This window comes from Anser brachyrhynchus (genome assembly GCF_964034855.1).
Source record: "Anser brachyrhynchus genome assembly, chromosome: 2".
NCBI classification, from domain to species: Eukaryota; Metazoa; Chordata; class Aves; order Anseriformes; family Anatidae; genus Anser; species Anser brachyrhynchus.
In genome coordinates this window covers 98,417,298-98,434,576 of record NC_137695.1, presented here as the reverse complement: position 1 = coordinate 98,434,576, position 17,279 = coordinate 98,417,298, and the positions used below count along the sequence as shown (strand labels likewise).

The 17,279-nt window shown below is 42.5% G+C and overlaps 1 protein-coding gene across 5 annotated transcripts; it reads left to right on the top strand.

The window, feature by feature from the left end:
• Positions 1-8,500: 8,500 nt before the first annotated feature.
• On the top strand, positions 8,501-14,185 carry GMNN (geminin DNA replication inhibitor). Of its 5 annotated transcripts, none has more exons than XM_080580572.1 (7): positions 8,501-8,579; positions 9,127-9,190; positions 10,969-11,067; positions 11,411-11,546; positions 12,262-12,344; positions 12,422-12,532; positions 13,692-14,185. In XM_080580572.1, the coding sequence occupies exons 2-7, from the start codon at positions 9,134-9,136 to the stop codon at positions 13,881-13,883; spliced, it is 678 nt and encodes a 225-aa protein (XP_080436698.1). In that variant the 5' UTR covers positions 8,501-8,579; positions 9,127-9,133; the 3' UTR covers positions 13,884-14,185. The 5 variants fall into 5 exon arrangements, with proteins under 5 accessions (XP_080436698.1, XP_080436697.1, XP_080436696.1 ...); XM_080580571.1 differs by having other exon boundaries at positions 8,526-8,606; XM_080580570.1 differs by having other exon boundaries at positions 8,556-8,640.
• The last annotated feature ends 3,094 nt before the right edge of the window (positions 14,186-17,279 follow it).

Here is a 17,279-nt window from a genome sequence, read left to right as displayed (position 1 = left end):
ACACAGGCGCCGCCCTGCCCGCAGCGCGCAGCAGCCGCCCGGCGGCGCGTACCAAGCGCCAGGCACCGCGGAGGGGGGGCCGCGAAGTACAGAATCGCGTTATACGCGCTGGGAAGCTCCGCGGTGGCCTCGTGAGCCGCGGGACCTCATTTTTTTTAGAGGTTGAAAAAGAGAGAGCGGCAGCGTGAGGGCGGCTCCGACCCATCGCCACGCCAAGAAAAGGGGTCCCTCTCGGCCGCTCCTCCCTCCCCCCGCCGCCGTGACCCGCAGGGCCGCGGGACAAGGCCCCGGATGGAGTTGCTCAACGCAGTTGGGGGGGGGCACCCCCTCGCTCCCCCCCCATCTTGTGTGGTACCTGCCCCTGGGCCTGTGGCGGCTCCTTCTCGTTCAGTTCCGCCCAGAGGAGTTTGTCAACTGTGTGCGCAAAGCAAACTGTGAATTAAAAATAAAAAAAACGTCCCTGACCGTAATGTGTGAGGTGATGACCCCCCACAAGCACAGCCCTGGCAGCAGCAGCCCCCGCCTGCCCCTGTACATGCGCCTCTGTGGCGGCTGAGGTGCGTCCTGAGGAGGTCTGCTCGTTTTTGTTTGTTTGTTTTTGTCAGAAATAAATAGTTGCTATTTCAGCCTGATCCTTGAAGAAAAGTAGGTGTTTGTATTCCTGTGCTAGAGGAAAGGCTTACGCCTCCCTCCTCGCACCTCCTCCGCCATGAAAGAGAAGCAAGGGCACGGTTCACGTTTTCCAGCATTTCTTTAAATTGCAAGCGACCAGTAGGCAGCAAATACATTTTCACCTCAGTGTCTGGGCATTTTGACTATCCACCCCTCCTCGCCCCCCCCAGGCATGGCAGGGAAAGCCTCGCCACCCAAAATGGAGGGTGCCTCTGAAATGCTGGGGAGCTCAGGTTTGCCTTGTGCTGGCCGTGACTTGCTGTTTCGCAATGGTCTGTCGCCACTACAGTAAAAAATAGGTTGCTGGGGTGAAGGCACCTCTCCCACCTTCCCCCTGGTGGTGTCCGTGACTCACAAGAGCCGAAAGGGTGTTAGACAAGATGACAAGCAGAAGGCAAGTGCAGGCACTGTCTGGCTTGTTTGGTTGTGTTTCAGAGCCCGCAGAGCATGGCGATGGGTGCTCTCTGATAAACTCCTGTAAATTTCAGTCCTTTTTTTTCTTTTCTTTATCTGCACTCTGCTCTTACTTGTCTCTGCTGGTTTCCTTTGTCGCTTCACGACTCTTCCTGCTGGCTATTTCCCTTTAGCTCACCTCTCCTTTGCACGCTCCCTCAGACGCCTTCCCAGTGCCTGTCTCACAGGGAGCTGTTGTGCCTTGGCCCTTAGATCTCCTCATCTTCCCCCACCATTAGGCAAGCCCTCTGAGTCAGACACTCCATCTTGCCTTCCCTGTTGCAGGGACACTCCCCTGTTGTTTTGAACAGGCCATAAAGAGACCATTTCTTACCCACTTGGGGGCTGCTGTAAGAGTGCTCACTGCTAGTGTCAATGCCTATTGAAAACAACCCCGTGAGCAGAGGTAAAAAAGCAGCGTGTCTAAAAAGTAGCATTACAGTACCTCTAGATCGCCAGGACTATTTCAAAACACCAACATTGTTTAATGAAAACATCAGCCCGGCCGTAACGAGAGCTGAGTTTAGATCCCCCTTTTGCAGTCAGAGCAGTTTTGCTTGTTGTGCTGCAGCATGAAACCCCGATCTGCGTCCCCTGCTATTTTAAGCTCTGACTCGTGCTCAGCCCATGACCCGCGCTGGGCTGCCGTGACCGATACAAAGCAGGCCCAGCACAGCGGGGCGGCTGCGGGGGGATTTGCCCCGGCACGGAAAGCCCTCTGAGGGAACTGGCACCTCGCCCGCCTGCCCAGGAGAAAGGAAGGAGCTTTCTTCCAGCCCAGCGACTCCAGCTGCCCTCTCCAGGGAGCCGTAAGGACAGGGATACGGCCACAGCTCCTGTCCTTTGCACAAGGGATTGGGCAGCTGCCGAGCCCCGGGCAAAGGATCGAGTCCAAAAATTTGTGTTGAATGTCGTGCTGGCACAAGAGCAGTGTTTCTTCTTGAGGGCTTTCGAGAGGCCGCTCAAATCCTCTCACAGAAATTCAGAAGGGGATAGGGCCTAAAGTTGCTCTGAGTTGCTTGTGCATAGATTGCTGCTCCTCCTCGTATGCCTCCCTTACCAAACTCTGTGAAGGATTTTTTCTTCTCGTCCATTGGCTAGTAAAGATATCCTGGCAATATTTACACAAATAAGAAGTCCGAACAACTAAAATATGTTTATCATACATATGAGGATATGCACAGAAATACCTGCACTAAGAAAGCCATAAGTAATAGCTGTCTTGTCCTACATTGTGCTTCTTTCTCTCCATAGTGCACAACGATGAAGCTCTTAGAGTAGGAAAAAGTATATTACATAGTATAAAAAAGCACAGCTCATATAGTAGAAAAAAAAAAGTAGAAAAATAATACATCGACATCTTAGTTAAAATAACATACATTATTACTTAAGTAGCATTGCTGCTACTGAATGACGGGAGTTAAGACCTAGCAAAATAAATGTTTAAATGATATTGATCTATAATTCTCTTGACAATTGTACAGTTCTCTTTACAATTGTATAATTTTCTTGACAATTGTATATTGTTATTCTTCCTTGTGGTTATGCAACTTTGTATCGTTTATAAAAGAGGCTTGTGTGCTTGTGTGCCAGTGTGTTTTTTACAACTGTGTCATTTGGTCTAATGAGAGACTGCCTCTCTCTTCAAATCTTGTTTCAATCAGTATAAACTTCATCATGAAGGGAAGGAGGCAGAAATGTGGGTGGTATACAAAACAAACCCGACAAGTAGGTTGTGGCAGTATATGCAAAATACGTGATAGTTCTTTTTTAGGCTTCAATCCCATTAGCACAGCAAAAAATTGTGTTTCTCGTGCATGTAAAATCCAGGCTGAGCTAAACGGTCAGTGGCCTGGGTCAGCTTGGTTAAAGCTGCACATACAAATGAGCTGGTGTCCTTTCGTCTTTCTTCCACTCAATGTGAGAAGGACTTCGCTACTGTGTCACTGTAGTCCTGTAGCCCTTTGGGAATCGAATGTCTGCAGATCCCCAGGGGCTTCTGTCGAGCAGCAGAGGGCTGACAGTGCTCAGCTGTCACCCTGGAGAAACGCAGAATCAGGCAGCATGGCCAACAGCTGCCCGTGAAGGAAAGACCTTGTCACAAAAACATATTATTGCTATAGTTTTCCTAGGGAGATAGAGAGATGTTTGAGAAATGTAGTTTTGAGAAGCACTGCAAGTCTGAAAGAGTTGGTTGCTTATATATACATGTTTTATTTTCTGCTGTGATAAACTTGTATTTCTATTCTCCATTTAACTGTTTTCTTGCTGTTTTCAGTGAAGTTAAGCACTGTACTTTTTCACATTTAGGTTACATGATACGTTGTGGGCTTTTCTGCAAATTAAAGAGGATTGATGACTTTATAGAAACACCTTGGTTATTTATTTTTTCAAAACTGATACGATTTCAGATTCTATTTCCTGTTTTCAGAATTAAAAGTTTACTTATAAGCATGTGGGCAAGATTGCACTCTAATGCCAATGGTTTAAATTCCCAACTTAATAATTAGTTTTATTTTTTAAAGGATTATAACAAATTGATATATAAATTACAGACGTAGATAGGAGGAGATGAGATGGAGCCTGCTATCTTTCTGTTTATACTTCCCTTTTGTATTGTACTGGCCGCATATGTTAGAAGTACTATCAGCCCTGAAGCTACTCACTTCAAACACAGAACTATGATTAATTCAGTGCCAAATGCTTATGCATGAGGCAAAAATAAATTAGTATTCCTTTGTAAATTCAAACAAGACAAATTAGTGGCAATTAAAACTCTTTCATGTACTTCAGAGAATACTGTAATTCACTCTGTTCTATCTTTAGAGCAAACATTAGTTTCTAAGGCATAACAGGAATGCTTTTGTGTAGAGAAATGGCAATGTTTGATGTGGAAAACATTCCTTACAGCATGCTGTGGACAACTGTGCATCCACCGCACAGCTATTGCTGCAGCATTAAGCTTCATTCATCATTTCCCTGCGTCCCGCCTTCTAGCTGTAGGACTCTGGTCATAAAATGGACCATACATTCTTGGGCATGTGAGGTATTGATCCTTGACTTCGCTGAACTACACCTACTTTTTGATGGGTTTGTTCTATCTTAATAATTATATTTGTATATATATATATAAATAAAGACGATTATTTGTTTTTCATTTTTCACTTGCCCGCTTTGTGCTTTTCTGACCTGTTTAGGAGTGCTGAGTATGTGCAGTTATGATGTCAAAAATAGCTAAAGGTTCTCAGCACCTTAGCTGAGAAGACAGCATCCCCAAACATGGGCACACAGACAATTGCCTCTTTGAGTGTGGTGGTCAGGATCTCTTAAACAGCATGGGTCTGGTTTTGTTTAAGAAATACATGTCTCATCTCTAAAACTGTAGCATTTATTCTGAGAATATCTGGACTGCATATTAAAAGCAAGGGTCTCTGCCTGCAATTTGTACACAAACCTGTGATTCAAATTCCATCGGACAAAGTGTTTTGATGTCTGAAAGACAATCGACTCTTTGTTACTCTGCTGTGTCATTTTTAACTTATGTTCTCAGCTAGTGCTGTGCAAATGCATTTGTCTTCATTAGACAGGTGCACTAGCATGACAAAGGTAGTTATGTTCCAATGTAGTTTTTGTGTTTGCTCAGCAGGTGCTTGCGAGCACAAGAGTAAAATTTGAAACAACTTGCTTTAATTATTGAGTCTGAAAACAGTATTCTAAGTACTGTCAGTCAACAGAATTGGAATTAGCTTTAGATTAATCAATTCCTAGCCTTTGTAGGGAATGGTTCATTTTTAAATCTTAAAGCAGCAGGCAAATGGTGTTTTTTTCCGGGTAAATACATCACTGAGATTAGGACCTAACTGTCCTTTATGGGATTTCTTAGCAACTCACACAGTACTAAGGAAAAAATCAGAAGGTGAGATGTAGATTTTTTCTTTTAATCTTTCCCCTCGGATTGATCACTATTAACAGGACAATCTTGTCTTCTACACAGAAAGAAACTGCAAACTCTCTGGAAAGATTTAATTTACAGCAGCGGCCATTATAGAAAACCTGCTTTGCCAGGATGCAGGGAAACCTAGGGAAAAGAAGACAGGTCACGCACTCGCGAGTTAACACCCAAAACACCCGTAAACACGAGGTAACGCCACAGAACCGGCACTGCGAGGGTGGGGAAGCGCTGGTCAAAGCGGGGCCACGCTGCCACCTAGTGTCACCCAGGGGATGGATGGCAGGGGAGCTTTCCACGGGCACGCTGAGGCACACCGGCAGGCCGGGGGCAGGAGCGGTGCGTGCTCAGTCCGCTCAGGATGCCCACGGTTTTTGTTTTTTTTTCTTCCGAGCTTTCTGGGGAGTTCTGAGGAATCCCCAAAAGATGCCAAGTTGGGAGCCAAGTCTCTCAGAAGACGACAGCTGAGCAAGGTGTTGGGTAAGAGCAGCGAATAATTCACTGCAGCCCAGGATTTCTCAGCTTTTCTTTTCACCCCCTAAAATAAACGGCACGTTTATTGGACAGAAGAGACAGGAGAAGGGAAGCAGGGCAACCCGAGAGCCACAGTTCCTGTTTGCTGATTCTGAGATCCAAAACCCAGCCTCAGGGCTTCACTCCTACTCTCTGGCTTGCACCCAGAGCAGGACTGAGATAAGATGTTCACATGCTTCAGGGGCGCAGCGCTGCACTGGGTCTCCTGAACCCTCCCCGCAGTAGTTCTCTGCATCTAGAACAGTCGCAGTAGTTGTTTACATTAAATACATTAAATACATAGGAAAGCATTTTCGATATTTATGTAATAAGGTAATTTACATGATACAAAATAACAATTTAATTTACCTGCGTTAAATGTAGCGGGTAGAAATAGAAAGAGTATTTAAGTACCCCAGAGCTTGCTAATTCTGTGGATTAAAAGAAAGGCCTTGACAAAAGGCACGATACGACTGTCAAATAAAATACCATTTTGCCAGTACTTGATTCAGACAGCTAAGTCCAAACCTTCCAGTGAGCTCTGCTGTACAATGCTTAGGAAGTTTCCACACACATTATGTGCTGTAAGAACCGATAACATTTATCAACAGCAACACAGTATAAAAGCCCTAAAAAGTACACATTCTCCGCTGCCGCGAACAATCTAACAAATTGGCTGAGCTCTATGGGAAACCTCAGCGTGTTTGCTCAGGCTCACTTGAAGTGCAAATAGTCATGAGTATTCATCACACCGAGTTATATTTTTTATGAAACAAACAAGGTGAAATGGCAGAATATTGCACTCAATCTGAAGAAAGGTATATTCTGCTAGTCTTGGACTTGACAGATTTTTTCAGGTAAAAACCCCTAATTAAATGTAACCTTCAGTCACAAAAATGGGAATTATTACCAAAAAAAAAAAAAAAAAGCAACCTGAAACCTTTTTGTGAGATTTGTTTTTATATATAATTATGCCGGTTCCCACAGTTAGACTATGAATAAGCTTCTAATAATAAGCTCTCAGTGTTCTTTCTGAAATGGTGAAGGGATTCTTTACAAAGCTTTCAAACTGAAGAAACTGAACAGAAGGAAAACTCTTGAGACACAGCGGTTCATTACAGGACGTGTTCTTCAGCTGGATAAATTGAAGGAGTGGCACCTTTGTAAAAAAACTCCAGATCATATGCCTCCAGCAAGGAACAGATTAAAAGGACAAACAAACAGAACTGTCACATCAGAACCATCGCCCACTACCTTGGCCCTTTCCAATTATCAACATTTCCAAAAGCAGTTATTCCACTTCTGAGCTGTAAGTTTACCTGAAAAGCTTATTCTAAATTAAAATTGAATTTTGAAAAGGCAATCTTTAAGTAGGTTTCACTTGAGAACGTTAGCATTACATATATTGTATCGCGGCCATAAAATCGCTTTGTAAAATAGTATTGCCTTTCATGCATATAAATCTATGCATGCATATAATTTTAAAAATGTATATAATGCAGTTCATGCTGTGTATTTTATTAAAAATGCTGAATATTTATATTGTTAGATAACAATATTTTATGTTGTATTTATATTTCATATATTAAAATCATTTCTATTTTTTTTATGCGTACTTTACCCATAACCACATCCTTCTGAAAGGAGATTTAATGCTGGAAAGAATTATGTCAATCTTTAATCAGAGTTTAGTATATCTGCTAGTGTTTTGGAATATGGAAATTTAAAATTTTATTCTAGAATCAACAAGATTTAAATTAAAGCATGAACACTTTTTTTACAACTATAACAAAGCAATAGTAATTTAGATAGACATTTCTTCATGTATTATTTCTGTTTTCTTCATAAAGCTTACTTTATTTAAAGACAAAGCTTACCGAGGTGACAGTTTGCTGATGGCACTACATTATTCGAGATAATAGGAATAGGACTGAGTGAAAAAATGCAGAAGGGTGTTACGGAATTTTGTGACAGGATACAACAGCCAGTGAAGCTCATAGTAAATAAAAGTAAATGAAGATACATAGGGGGAATAAATCTTAATTTTACTTGTTGGATAACATGCTTTGAAGTGAACATAATTACAGAATAAGATCTCAGAGTTATGACAGACATTTCCACAAAAATACCAGACCAATGTTCTGCAGTGGTTAAAAAGGCAAAGGTTAAGAAATGTCATGTAGCTCCCAGAAGAGCAGAAAGATGGAACAGGAATGATGGAGCAGACCTTGGAGAAAGAACTGGAAGGGGATCTGTGAAAGGAGAAGGTAGATGAGGGCTGGTTGTTTGTTATCATTTCCAGTTCAAGGCCTGGGGACATCAAGTGAAGCTATGGGAATCGGGCTCAAAAGAACAAAAAAAGGCGGGGGCTCTTCAGACAATGGCTGTTTGAGCTCTGGAACCACTTTGCCAGAGGATGTTGTGGACAATTAGAGTTTAAATGGGTCACCGGGAGACTGAGCAAGTTTATGCAAGAGAGATCAGCTTTATTTCCTTGTACTTGTTTACAGATTTCTTAATTCATTTTTTATATTTTTTTGTCAGACCACGACTCTCAAGACATCCTCGTGTCATACAGTTTATTTCCAAACCGAAGACTGACGGTGGTATGCTAAATTAATACTTCAGCCTGTAATTATAATAATGTCTAATAACTTCATAATACTGCCTGGAAAAAACATTGACAGCTTTCCAAGGCTAGCGGTGAGACCTTGATTCCGAGGAGTGTGACCTTCACTCTGCGGATGCTTAGTGGCAAGTCAGCAGAAGATAACATTAGGATAAACAAAACGCCTCAGGCGGGCGGCAGCGGTCCCCTCACGACACACCCACCCCGCCACCACAGGGGCCCCGGCGCCGCCGGCGGGAGGGGCGTGGCTCCGCCGGCGAGGCGGGGAAAAGGGGGGGCCAGCGCGGCCTGCGATTGGCTCGGGGTCACGTGACGGGAGGGGAGGCGGGAACCCGCGGCGCCGCAGCCGCGCCGCTTTATAGGGTGCGGCCCGCTGCGGGGAGCGCGCGGGTATTGCTGCTGGCGGGGAGCGGGCGCCGGGCGGGTGAGGGGGCGCGCGCGCGCGCTCGGGCCTGCACCCGTTGGGCACGCGCCGCGCTTGCACTGGGGCCGTTAGGGACGGGCCGCGGGCGGGCGGCAGCGTTGCGGCGTTCGGGGCTTGGCGGGCTGCGGGCTCGGCTCCCCATTGGCTGCGCGGCGGCGGGGGGCGGGGCCATGGAGTGGGGGGGGGGGCGCCGCGCTCCCGCCATTTTGGGTGTGCGGCTCCCTGAGGGGCAGGGTGGGCGGGCAGCGGCATGGGGGGGGGTGTCCCGCTCCCAAGTGCACTCCTCAGCCGGCTGTGGGCCGCCGGGGCTCGGGAACCGTGTGAGCTGTGCGGGGTTTCAGTGCTGTGGTAAGGGGCTATGAGGCGATGTGGCGGAATTACGCTGTTTCTGAGGTGGTGTTGAGGTACTCCGGTGTTTCTGAAGCACAGTTGCAGCCAAACGTGCTCATCTCTATATCTGTTTATTTATTTTTTTTTCCTCTGTAGTGATCCTATGAATTCCAAAATGAAACAAAAGTTGAACGCGGAGAAGTCATCGGGATCTTTGCAGGTATAAGCTCTGACGTGTTGCAACTGAGGTACAGAGGCAGATAACGAATAGAAAATACATACCGAAATTTGTCAAGGCTGCCCGCATAAAGATGAAATTCATCAAGGTTGCCCAGAACATACTACTTGCCCTGTTCAGGCACTGTACAGGCCAGTGTCTGGGAAGCGGCCTGTCAGTCTGACACGAGCTTTGTATCCGAATGCAGAGGAATCTGTTGCAGTGTGTTCCCACCTGATTTACCTCCTGTTGGCTTGGGTAATGTCCTGGTGTGAAGTGTGGCTTGGGAACGCTGTGTCCTGCTCGGGCATATGTGTTCGTGGCTACTTTTTTAAATGCTCAACAAGCTGTTTTAATTTGACATTGAGGTAGCTTGCTATCTGTCCATGTGACTTTTAGATGCCAGCTACCTGTTGTATTTCAAGTACCGAATCAGTCTAGCTGCTAGGACTCTGCAAAGTAAGCTTTATAACCTTTACCCTTTATTGGGAGGAACTTTTAGAACTAAATCCATCTTGACCTGAGCATGCTTTTAACTGAAGTATGTAAGTAGGTTTCTTTCCAAGCCAGCTTAAAGAACTATAGTTGCCTTGGAATTGATGTTTCCACTAACTTTCTTTTTTTAAGAGATAACTGATTAGAAGTTACCCAAGTTTATAATTCACTTACTCTTGGTACAAAACTGTTTTGTGGCTAAATGTAGACCCTAATTGGAATTGTACCAATGCAATATAAAATAGTCTAATAGCCCTCCCTCATGAGGGTAGAGAGACTGTAATGAGAATTTATGGTATTAATGACAGCAGCCATTTGATAGGTCAGGCTTCTTGTAATTTCACATAAATACTTATGTGCCATGGGTTAACTCGGGTATTGGTCAATAGTTCTTTGGCGGAGTATACTTAACTCTAATCCTCAATAGCAGCAAGCAGTGTCTGACACACGGCGTGATTCCTGTTCCCACAGTAGTTAGTGTTTGTCCTGCAGTTCAACAGCAGGGTAATTGGTGGCAGAAACTACCGTGGGAAAGGCGAACTCTTGTCATACGAAGTACAGTGTGAATCAGTAACTTTCTCACGCTGGTGTGGCATTGTATTCTGGCTGTTTTTGCTTGGTTGTCTGCCATTGTTTGCTATCCCATGGTGGCCATGTAACCAACCCAATCAGAAATCTTTAATGCAGGAAATAGGTATTTATGCATGACAAGAAAAGTGATAAACATACTGTTTATACAAAACAATGGCCTGTCTGGATCCAAGCAAGGAAGCCCTTAACTCCAGTTTGGTGGATAATTGAAGCAACATGTCTATTTAAATGAGCGCCACTTGAGGGTGTGTTCATAGGTAATAAAAACGGGTATGGCTTAAAGTAACGTGAATGCCTTTGCTAAGTAAACTTGCAATAGCAGTCACTTCTGTCTCTGTCCCCCCAGAGACTGATGCTGCTGTTGTCAAGTACAGCTGTGGGAGCTTCAGCTATATTGTATGCGTGCCTCTGCATTTTAAATGGCCTTGAAATCTAGTCATATTTCTACTATGACTTCTTCAGGTTCCCTTATGAAGGCTAAGGGCAGAGACTGAGCATAACTTCATATGATTAAGATCATCTCTGCTGTAAATGATTAGATCCCTTTTTTGCACAAGCCTTGAAATAGGCTTAAGTATCATCTTTTCTGGAAGAGATGAGCCATGGGTTATAGTAGTGGACGCATGATAAACTTGTGAGTTTCTGTTTATGTAGAAAAGTGTGGCAGCCCTCTGAAGCAATGTTTGTCTTTTCAGAAATACTTCACAGACGCTGCATGCAGTGCTGCCCCAAGACAGACTCTTAAAATGATTCAGCCTTCAGCAAAAGGTTGCCTGGTTGGCAGAGGTAAAGAGGTATGCATTAGAAGATCACTTGTAGTTGTGTAGTTATTTCTACTTGTAGTGAAATGCTTTTGAACTTTAATGGAAAAAGCATATAATCCACTAACTAGTGGCTTACTAGCCACTGAGGCTTACTATTTTAGTAATATTAAAAACTAGTTACCTTGGAGTACTTCAGGAAAAATGTTCGACACTCTTCTTGTGTTAAGCATGTTTATTAAGGATGTTGTCTGTAAGCTTGAACTAGTAAAGAAACTGGAGCTGGTAGACTTGCTTGTTGTTATGGGCAAGCTGACTTAAAATAAGTTCTGTTTTTTTAAACTGCTCAGAAGTTAAACCTGTGTGTCTTACGCAGAAGAAATCTTCAGTCAAAAGGAAACTCTGGAATAACAAATTGACTTCCTCAACTTGTAAAGCTGAGGTGCCTGTGGACAAAGAGCAAGAAAATGAGAATATAGATGATGCCATTCAAGCAGTAGATCTCATTAAAAGTATGTGGTAATTCTTGAAATATTTTGTTCCACTTATATCCCAATGGGAGCATAGCATTTTAACTTGAAGCATGGTTTCTTTGTCAGCTAGATAAGCATTTTATGTTTTTATGTAATACTTACTGGGTATTTCCTCTGTAGTATGGTGAATAAAGTATATCTGTCTGCTGTTCAGTGGTTCCAGATACCAGTTACCGTAAACTCATTGTGTGCAGTGCTGAGAAGTCCAGTAGTTCATTATTTTAGCTTATCCACAAGCTTTCAAATGACTCAGTTAAAATGAAAGTCTGTCTTGATGTAGTATGCTGCTGCAGAAGCTCCTTAGTTTCTCAGGACCAGTATAAAATATCTTGAGTTTAATGGGAGACTGAAGTTCAGTGTGGATGGTGACTTGGGAATAAGACTTCTGTCTTCCATAAAGTACAAGTTAAGGCTGGGAGTTGTAAATGTGACCATCCGTCTTAACACAGCATGCTGTCATGCCTGAAGCAGTTTCTAGAAGACTCAGCCTGTATAGCCATTAATACAGTGTGGGATTTTTGTCTTCTGTAAACTCATGTTTCTAATTGTAAATTTACAACAAATCCTGTGGAAAAACACTACACGGAATTCTTATTCTTGCAGTATAAAGAACACTTGTATACAGGTTAGGTTTCTTAAGGTGATCTCCGGAGTTCAGTCCTAGGCATGGACTTACTGTATCTTCTTACTTCAGAAAGTCCTTCATCTCAATACTGGAAGGAAGTGGCTGAAGAAAGGAGGAAGGCTCTGTATGAAGTCCTTCAAGAAAATGAAAAGGTAGCTAGTGAAAGATAAGGAACTTTGGTACCACGGCTATTGTCCTTCTGTTTTAACATCTTGTTTCTTGAACACAGTTGCACAAAGAAATTGAACAGAAAGATGGTGAAATTGCCCGCCTAAAGGAAGAGAACGAAGAACTAATGTCACTGGCTGAACATGTGCATTATATGACCAGCATGATTGAGGTACTTAAAGGCAGTGTTGTAGAGCAAAAGATGTGAGAAATCAACAAGGATATTTTAACAAATAATGACTGGTCTAAAAAGTTTATTTAAAGAAATTCTGTTCCCTCCAAACGCATAATGGATAAAAAAAAGTTCATGTAAGAAAACTGATACCTCACACTGAGTTTTTGTACAGAGCTTTTAATATAAATTTAAGCTTTTACTGGCCAGGAGAGCACATTTCTGCACTTTGAGCAAAGTTTTGGAAGACAACTGTGTCTCAGTGCAAAATTTAGCTAAGGCTGATTCCATTAGCTAGTAAATAGTTTAGGAAAAAATACATATTTATTTTGCACTTTAAATTGCAGACCTAAAGTAGGTTAACTTCCGAAGGTATAGATGAAACTACACAGCTGCTATACTTCAGAGTTCCCTGTGGACAGGTATCCTTGTCACTGATCCTGTGGAAACAGAAATTGTCTGTAACAGCTCCTGAAACTGAAAAATACATAGCCATGGAACCTGGAAAATGATAACTGAGGTTGTTTTTGTACAGATTGAGCTCTCAACTGGGATAGGAGGCTAAGTGCCTGGCAGATTATTTCAACTTTGATTGGACCGGGGAGGTGGTAATTAAGTTAAAGATTATTGTGAACTACTTGATTAAGAAAGAAGTAAACTTCATCAAGTTAACTTTCAGTTAGGACTGAACTAAAAAAAATTGCACTAAGACTCCACTGCTTTGTTCCATCTGACCTTGGTTTTCAGGCAGTGCTGACTGTTAGTGAAACTTAGGCAGAAATTAAATGACTTAAGGTGCTAATGTAGTGGGTCCTACCTGTGGTCCCTCAGTAGTTAACTTATTAACTGTAAGCTGTTCATTTCTAAGGCTTTAGTTCAAGAAGGCAGCAGAGCTGAGCCTTAAGATCAGAGTAGGTTAAAAACTTGTTGTAGTTTGTTAATCAAGTGCTAGAAGTTACTGTGTCTTCTAGTTATTCTAGACTTAATGTAACTTATCTCTGGTTAAAAAGTGAATTGAATGTGTTAGTTTAATTTTAGGAAAATGATTGTAGTATATAATGCTATAGATAAATTTGGTTGTTTAATCCTTTATGCGGTATTTCACTGGCTACTACTCAGTGTGAACTTGGTACTTTCTCTGTCCTTTGCATTTTTCCAGAGGTTAACAGGGCAAGAAACCGACAATCTCAAGACATTGAGAAGTCTGGCTTTAGAGGAATCCAAACAAGAAAATGAAGAATTTAACCCAGGAGATGATGCAGACAGTAGTTCTGAAGAAGGGCCATTGCAAGAATCATGTGGGTTAGGGAAGAGTATATCAGACGATACTTCAAGTGAAGCAAATTACTGACAGCTGGAGTGATGACCTTAAATAGGCTTGTGTATATGCCTTCTTTTAACTGCAGACTTCCCCTTGAAAGGATATACTAAAACTTTTCAGGTATAGAAGCTTGTGGGAGCATTGCAGATAGTGGTTTTTAACTGGAATTATGTAGCAGTGAGTATTTGTATACTGCTTGTAAAGCTTGTTACAGGCTGCAGTTAATTGCTTGTTTAAAGTCCAAATACTGTGTATTTTGAACTGTTGTGTAAATATCATTTGGTCTGACATGACACGTGAAAACTGATAAATAAATCTTTGCCTTACTAAAACAGCCTCTTTTTTGAGCAGAGAAAATAGCTGGTTCCAGGTTCAGAAGTCAGATGTGGCTACTGTAGATGGAAGTTTCCTGACTATTTGGGGGGAGTGCCTGGGCAGCATTCTGGAGAACAGAATTGTTTTGGGGGGATAGGAGAAAGGAAAAGCCAAAGGGAGGGAAAAAAAAAAAAGGAACTTGTGCTGTTGGTGAGACTTCAAAAAATCTGAAGAATGGGTAGTAAGACTCAAAGATCTTAAGGTTTAATTAGATTTATGCTTTTCAGGCTCCATAAATCACTACCTCTGCCTTTTAAAGGAGCCTTTTCTAAGATGTGTGAGAGCTGAAGTGGAAAGTATTGGTGTTCTGGAAATACTTTTGCTTTTTTATTTATAGAATAGTTCAGTTGTAAGGGACCTACAGCTACCATTGAGGCCAACTGCCTGACTGCTTCAGACCTAACCAAAAGTGAAAGCATGTTACTGAGGGCATTATTCAAACCTCTCTTGAACACTGCCAGGCATAGGGCATCAACCACCTCCCTAGGAAGCCTGTTCCAATGTTTGACCAACCTCATGGTAAAGAAATTTATTCTGATGTTCAGCCTGATCCTCCCCTGGTGCAGCTTTGTGCTGTTCCCATGTGTACTGTCCTTGGTTCCCAGGGAGAAGAGACCAGCACCTCCCTTTCCACTTGTAGAAAGCCACAGAGAGCGATGAGGTGCCTCAGAGCTTCCTTTTTCTCCCAACTAGATGGACCAGGTGTCCTCAGCCTCTCCTCACAGGCCATGCCTTCCAGCCCTGTTACCAGCACCCCCAGGTCCCCTTCTGCTGCCGTGCTCTCAGGCTCCCAGTCTGTGCCTGGCATTCCTCTGCCCCAGGTGCAGAACCCAGCAGTTGCCTTTGAACTTCACGCTCTGGCTGATTGTCCAGCTCTCCAAGGTATCGAGATCCCTCTGCAAGGCCTCTTGTCCTTTTGTGAAAAGATGAGGTGGGATGTTCATGCTGATTTTCAGCAGCTGTGCTGAAAGCTTGATGGACACAAAGCAGCCTGCGCTTCAGAGCTGTTCTGAAAGGAAACTCGATGTCTGTTTTCAAAGTATTGTTGCAGTATTTACCAAGGCACGAGGCAATGTGCTTACCAATGAAAAGTTTTGAAGTGTTCATAAGGAAAAAAAGCACACTTTTAAACTTTTGATCTGGTATCCATATGGAGAAAACTTGCTTGCAGTTGCTTGTGCTGAGGTGGAAAGGAGGATAAATTGAATGCAGGTTTTCTAGTCCTGGGTGAACTTTGAGCAGTTCTGTAAATAACAGGGTCTTCCCTGGACAGGCGTTAAAAGATGGTGGCTATTGCAATACCTTGCATAGAGCTTAATGTCAAATGACTTTTAGAGGGTAGAAATAATCAGGGATTGTGGTTTATGGATTTCTATTGGGCCCTGCCAAAATGGGTGCTTCAGGGTGTGCATAAACACCTGTGGAGTTATCAGACGGGTTTCTGTAGATTCCTTCTGTATATTGTTCAGTCCATGTGCGTTTCACCTGATAGATGTTTCACAACAGATTTCAGTGGGAATGTCAGAACCATTATAGGAAGCTTTCTGGCTTCCATTTAATCTGGCATCTGGCAAACACAGGGTAAAGCATCATGTTTTCCTGGAAATGTAAAAAGGAGATGACACCTTCCAATTGTGCTCTGGAGGACTAAACATAATCCTTTCCAACACAGTGCAGAAACAGGGGCAAGTGTATTTCCTTTATCTTGCACTAATGCTGTGTTTAATAAAAATTAAAATAAAAAATACTAGGTTACTCTTTTGTAGAATAACCCTGATTTTCTGTTCAAGAGAAATGGTTAATACACTCAAGTGACTTTATTGCTTAGATTCTAAGATAGGGGAGGATTTTCATGCCAAAGTAGTTCTTCGGTAGTAGTAAGTGAAGAAACAGACAAAACTTAACTTGTTGGAATAGTTCTATAATGCAGTGCAATTTAGTTTAAATTATTTGTAGCTTATAGCTATTCTTCAGAGGTGGCTTTGTTTTTCAACAGCTGGAGCATTCCGCATTTTCTCAAAGCTGTAGAAAGCTGTACAGCTCTCTTGTGTAACTTTTTGGCCCGTCAGACCAATCCAACCAAGGCAACGTTTGCAGCTTCTGCAGCTTTTTTCCTTTCCACCTGCAGTACAGGTGTTACTGCTAGAACAAAGAGCTGTCAGAACATAAATCCAGAATTTGCATGCATCATCTTGGTCTGGCTCTGGTTTCTTATTTCCATTAAGATGGTCAAGAAGAATGTTTATTAGTTTTAAATTGTGAGCTTTCTTGACTCTTTGTATTTAAATAAGAAAGGCAAGACAGTCCCCTGACTACCTTTCCTTCTGTTGAAATAGACTGTGTGCAAAGTAAATCTTGCATGTCCTTCATGTATCCTGCATATATTGCAGCATTTGGCTGAAATGTAACAGATCTTATTTCAAAAGTACACGGGTCAGTTAGTAATGCAGTACGCTTGCACTGGAAGCCTCTAAAGCAAAGCAGTTACGGTGTTACTAGCTTCAGTTCATTATCAGAGAAGTTTGCTGCCTAAACTCCTGAAAAAGCATGCTGCAGGAGAAGACCAGCTGTCAGATGAGTGGTGGTAGAGAAATTGAACCCACATGTGTTCTTTATCCATCACAGACGCATTGGACCTCGATCAAGTAATATCTCCCTGTTATATCAGAAATACTAGTATATAAAAATACTGCTGGGGGCTTAGTGCTGCTGCATTCATCGCTGTTTAAAATGTTCTAAAACGGTTGAGTTTTAATTATTGACTTGAAAATTCCTCAGGATTTTTTAAACATGGAGTAGAATTGTCTTATGTAATAAGTATAAAAACATCATATGCCTGTGTGAAAGATTTATCAAGTTTGTAGAAATTATATATGGGTTTATAATTAGTTTCATTACAAACTTCTGACCTTTTTATTTCTGGTTAAATATGTAGGAAAACTCATGTAACATTGAAACACAACTGTGTAACTGCTGAAAATCAACTTCACTAAAAAACAAAGAAATTTCATATTCAGCTAAATTACAAATAATGTTGTCTGAGTTCTGGAA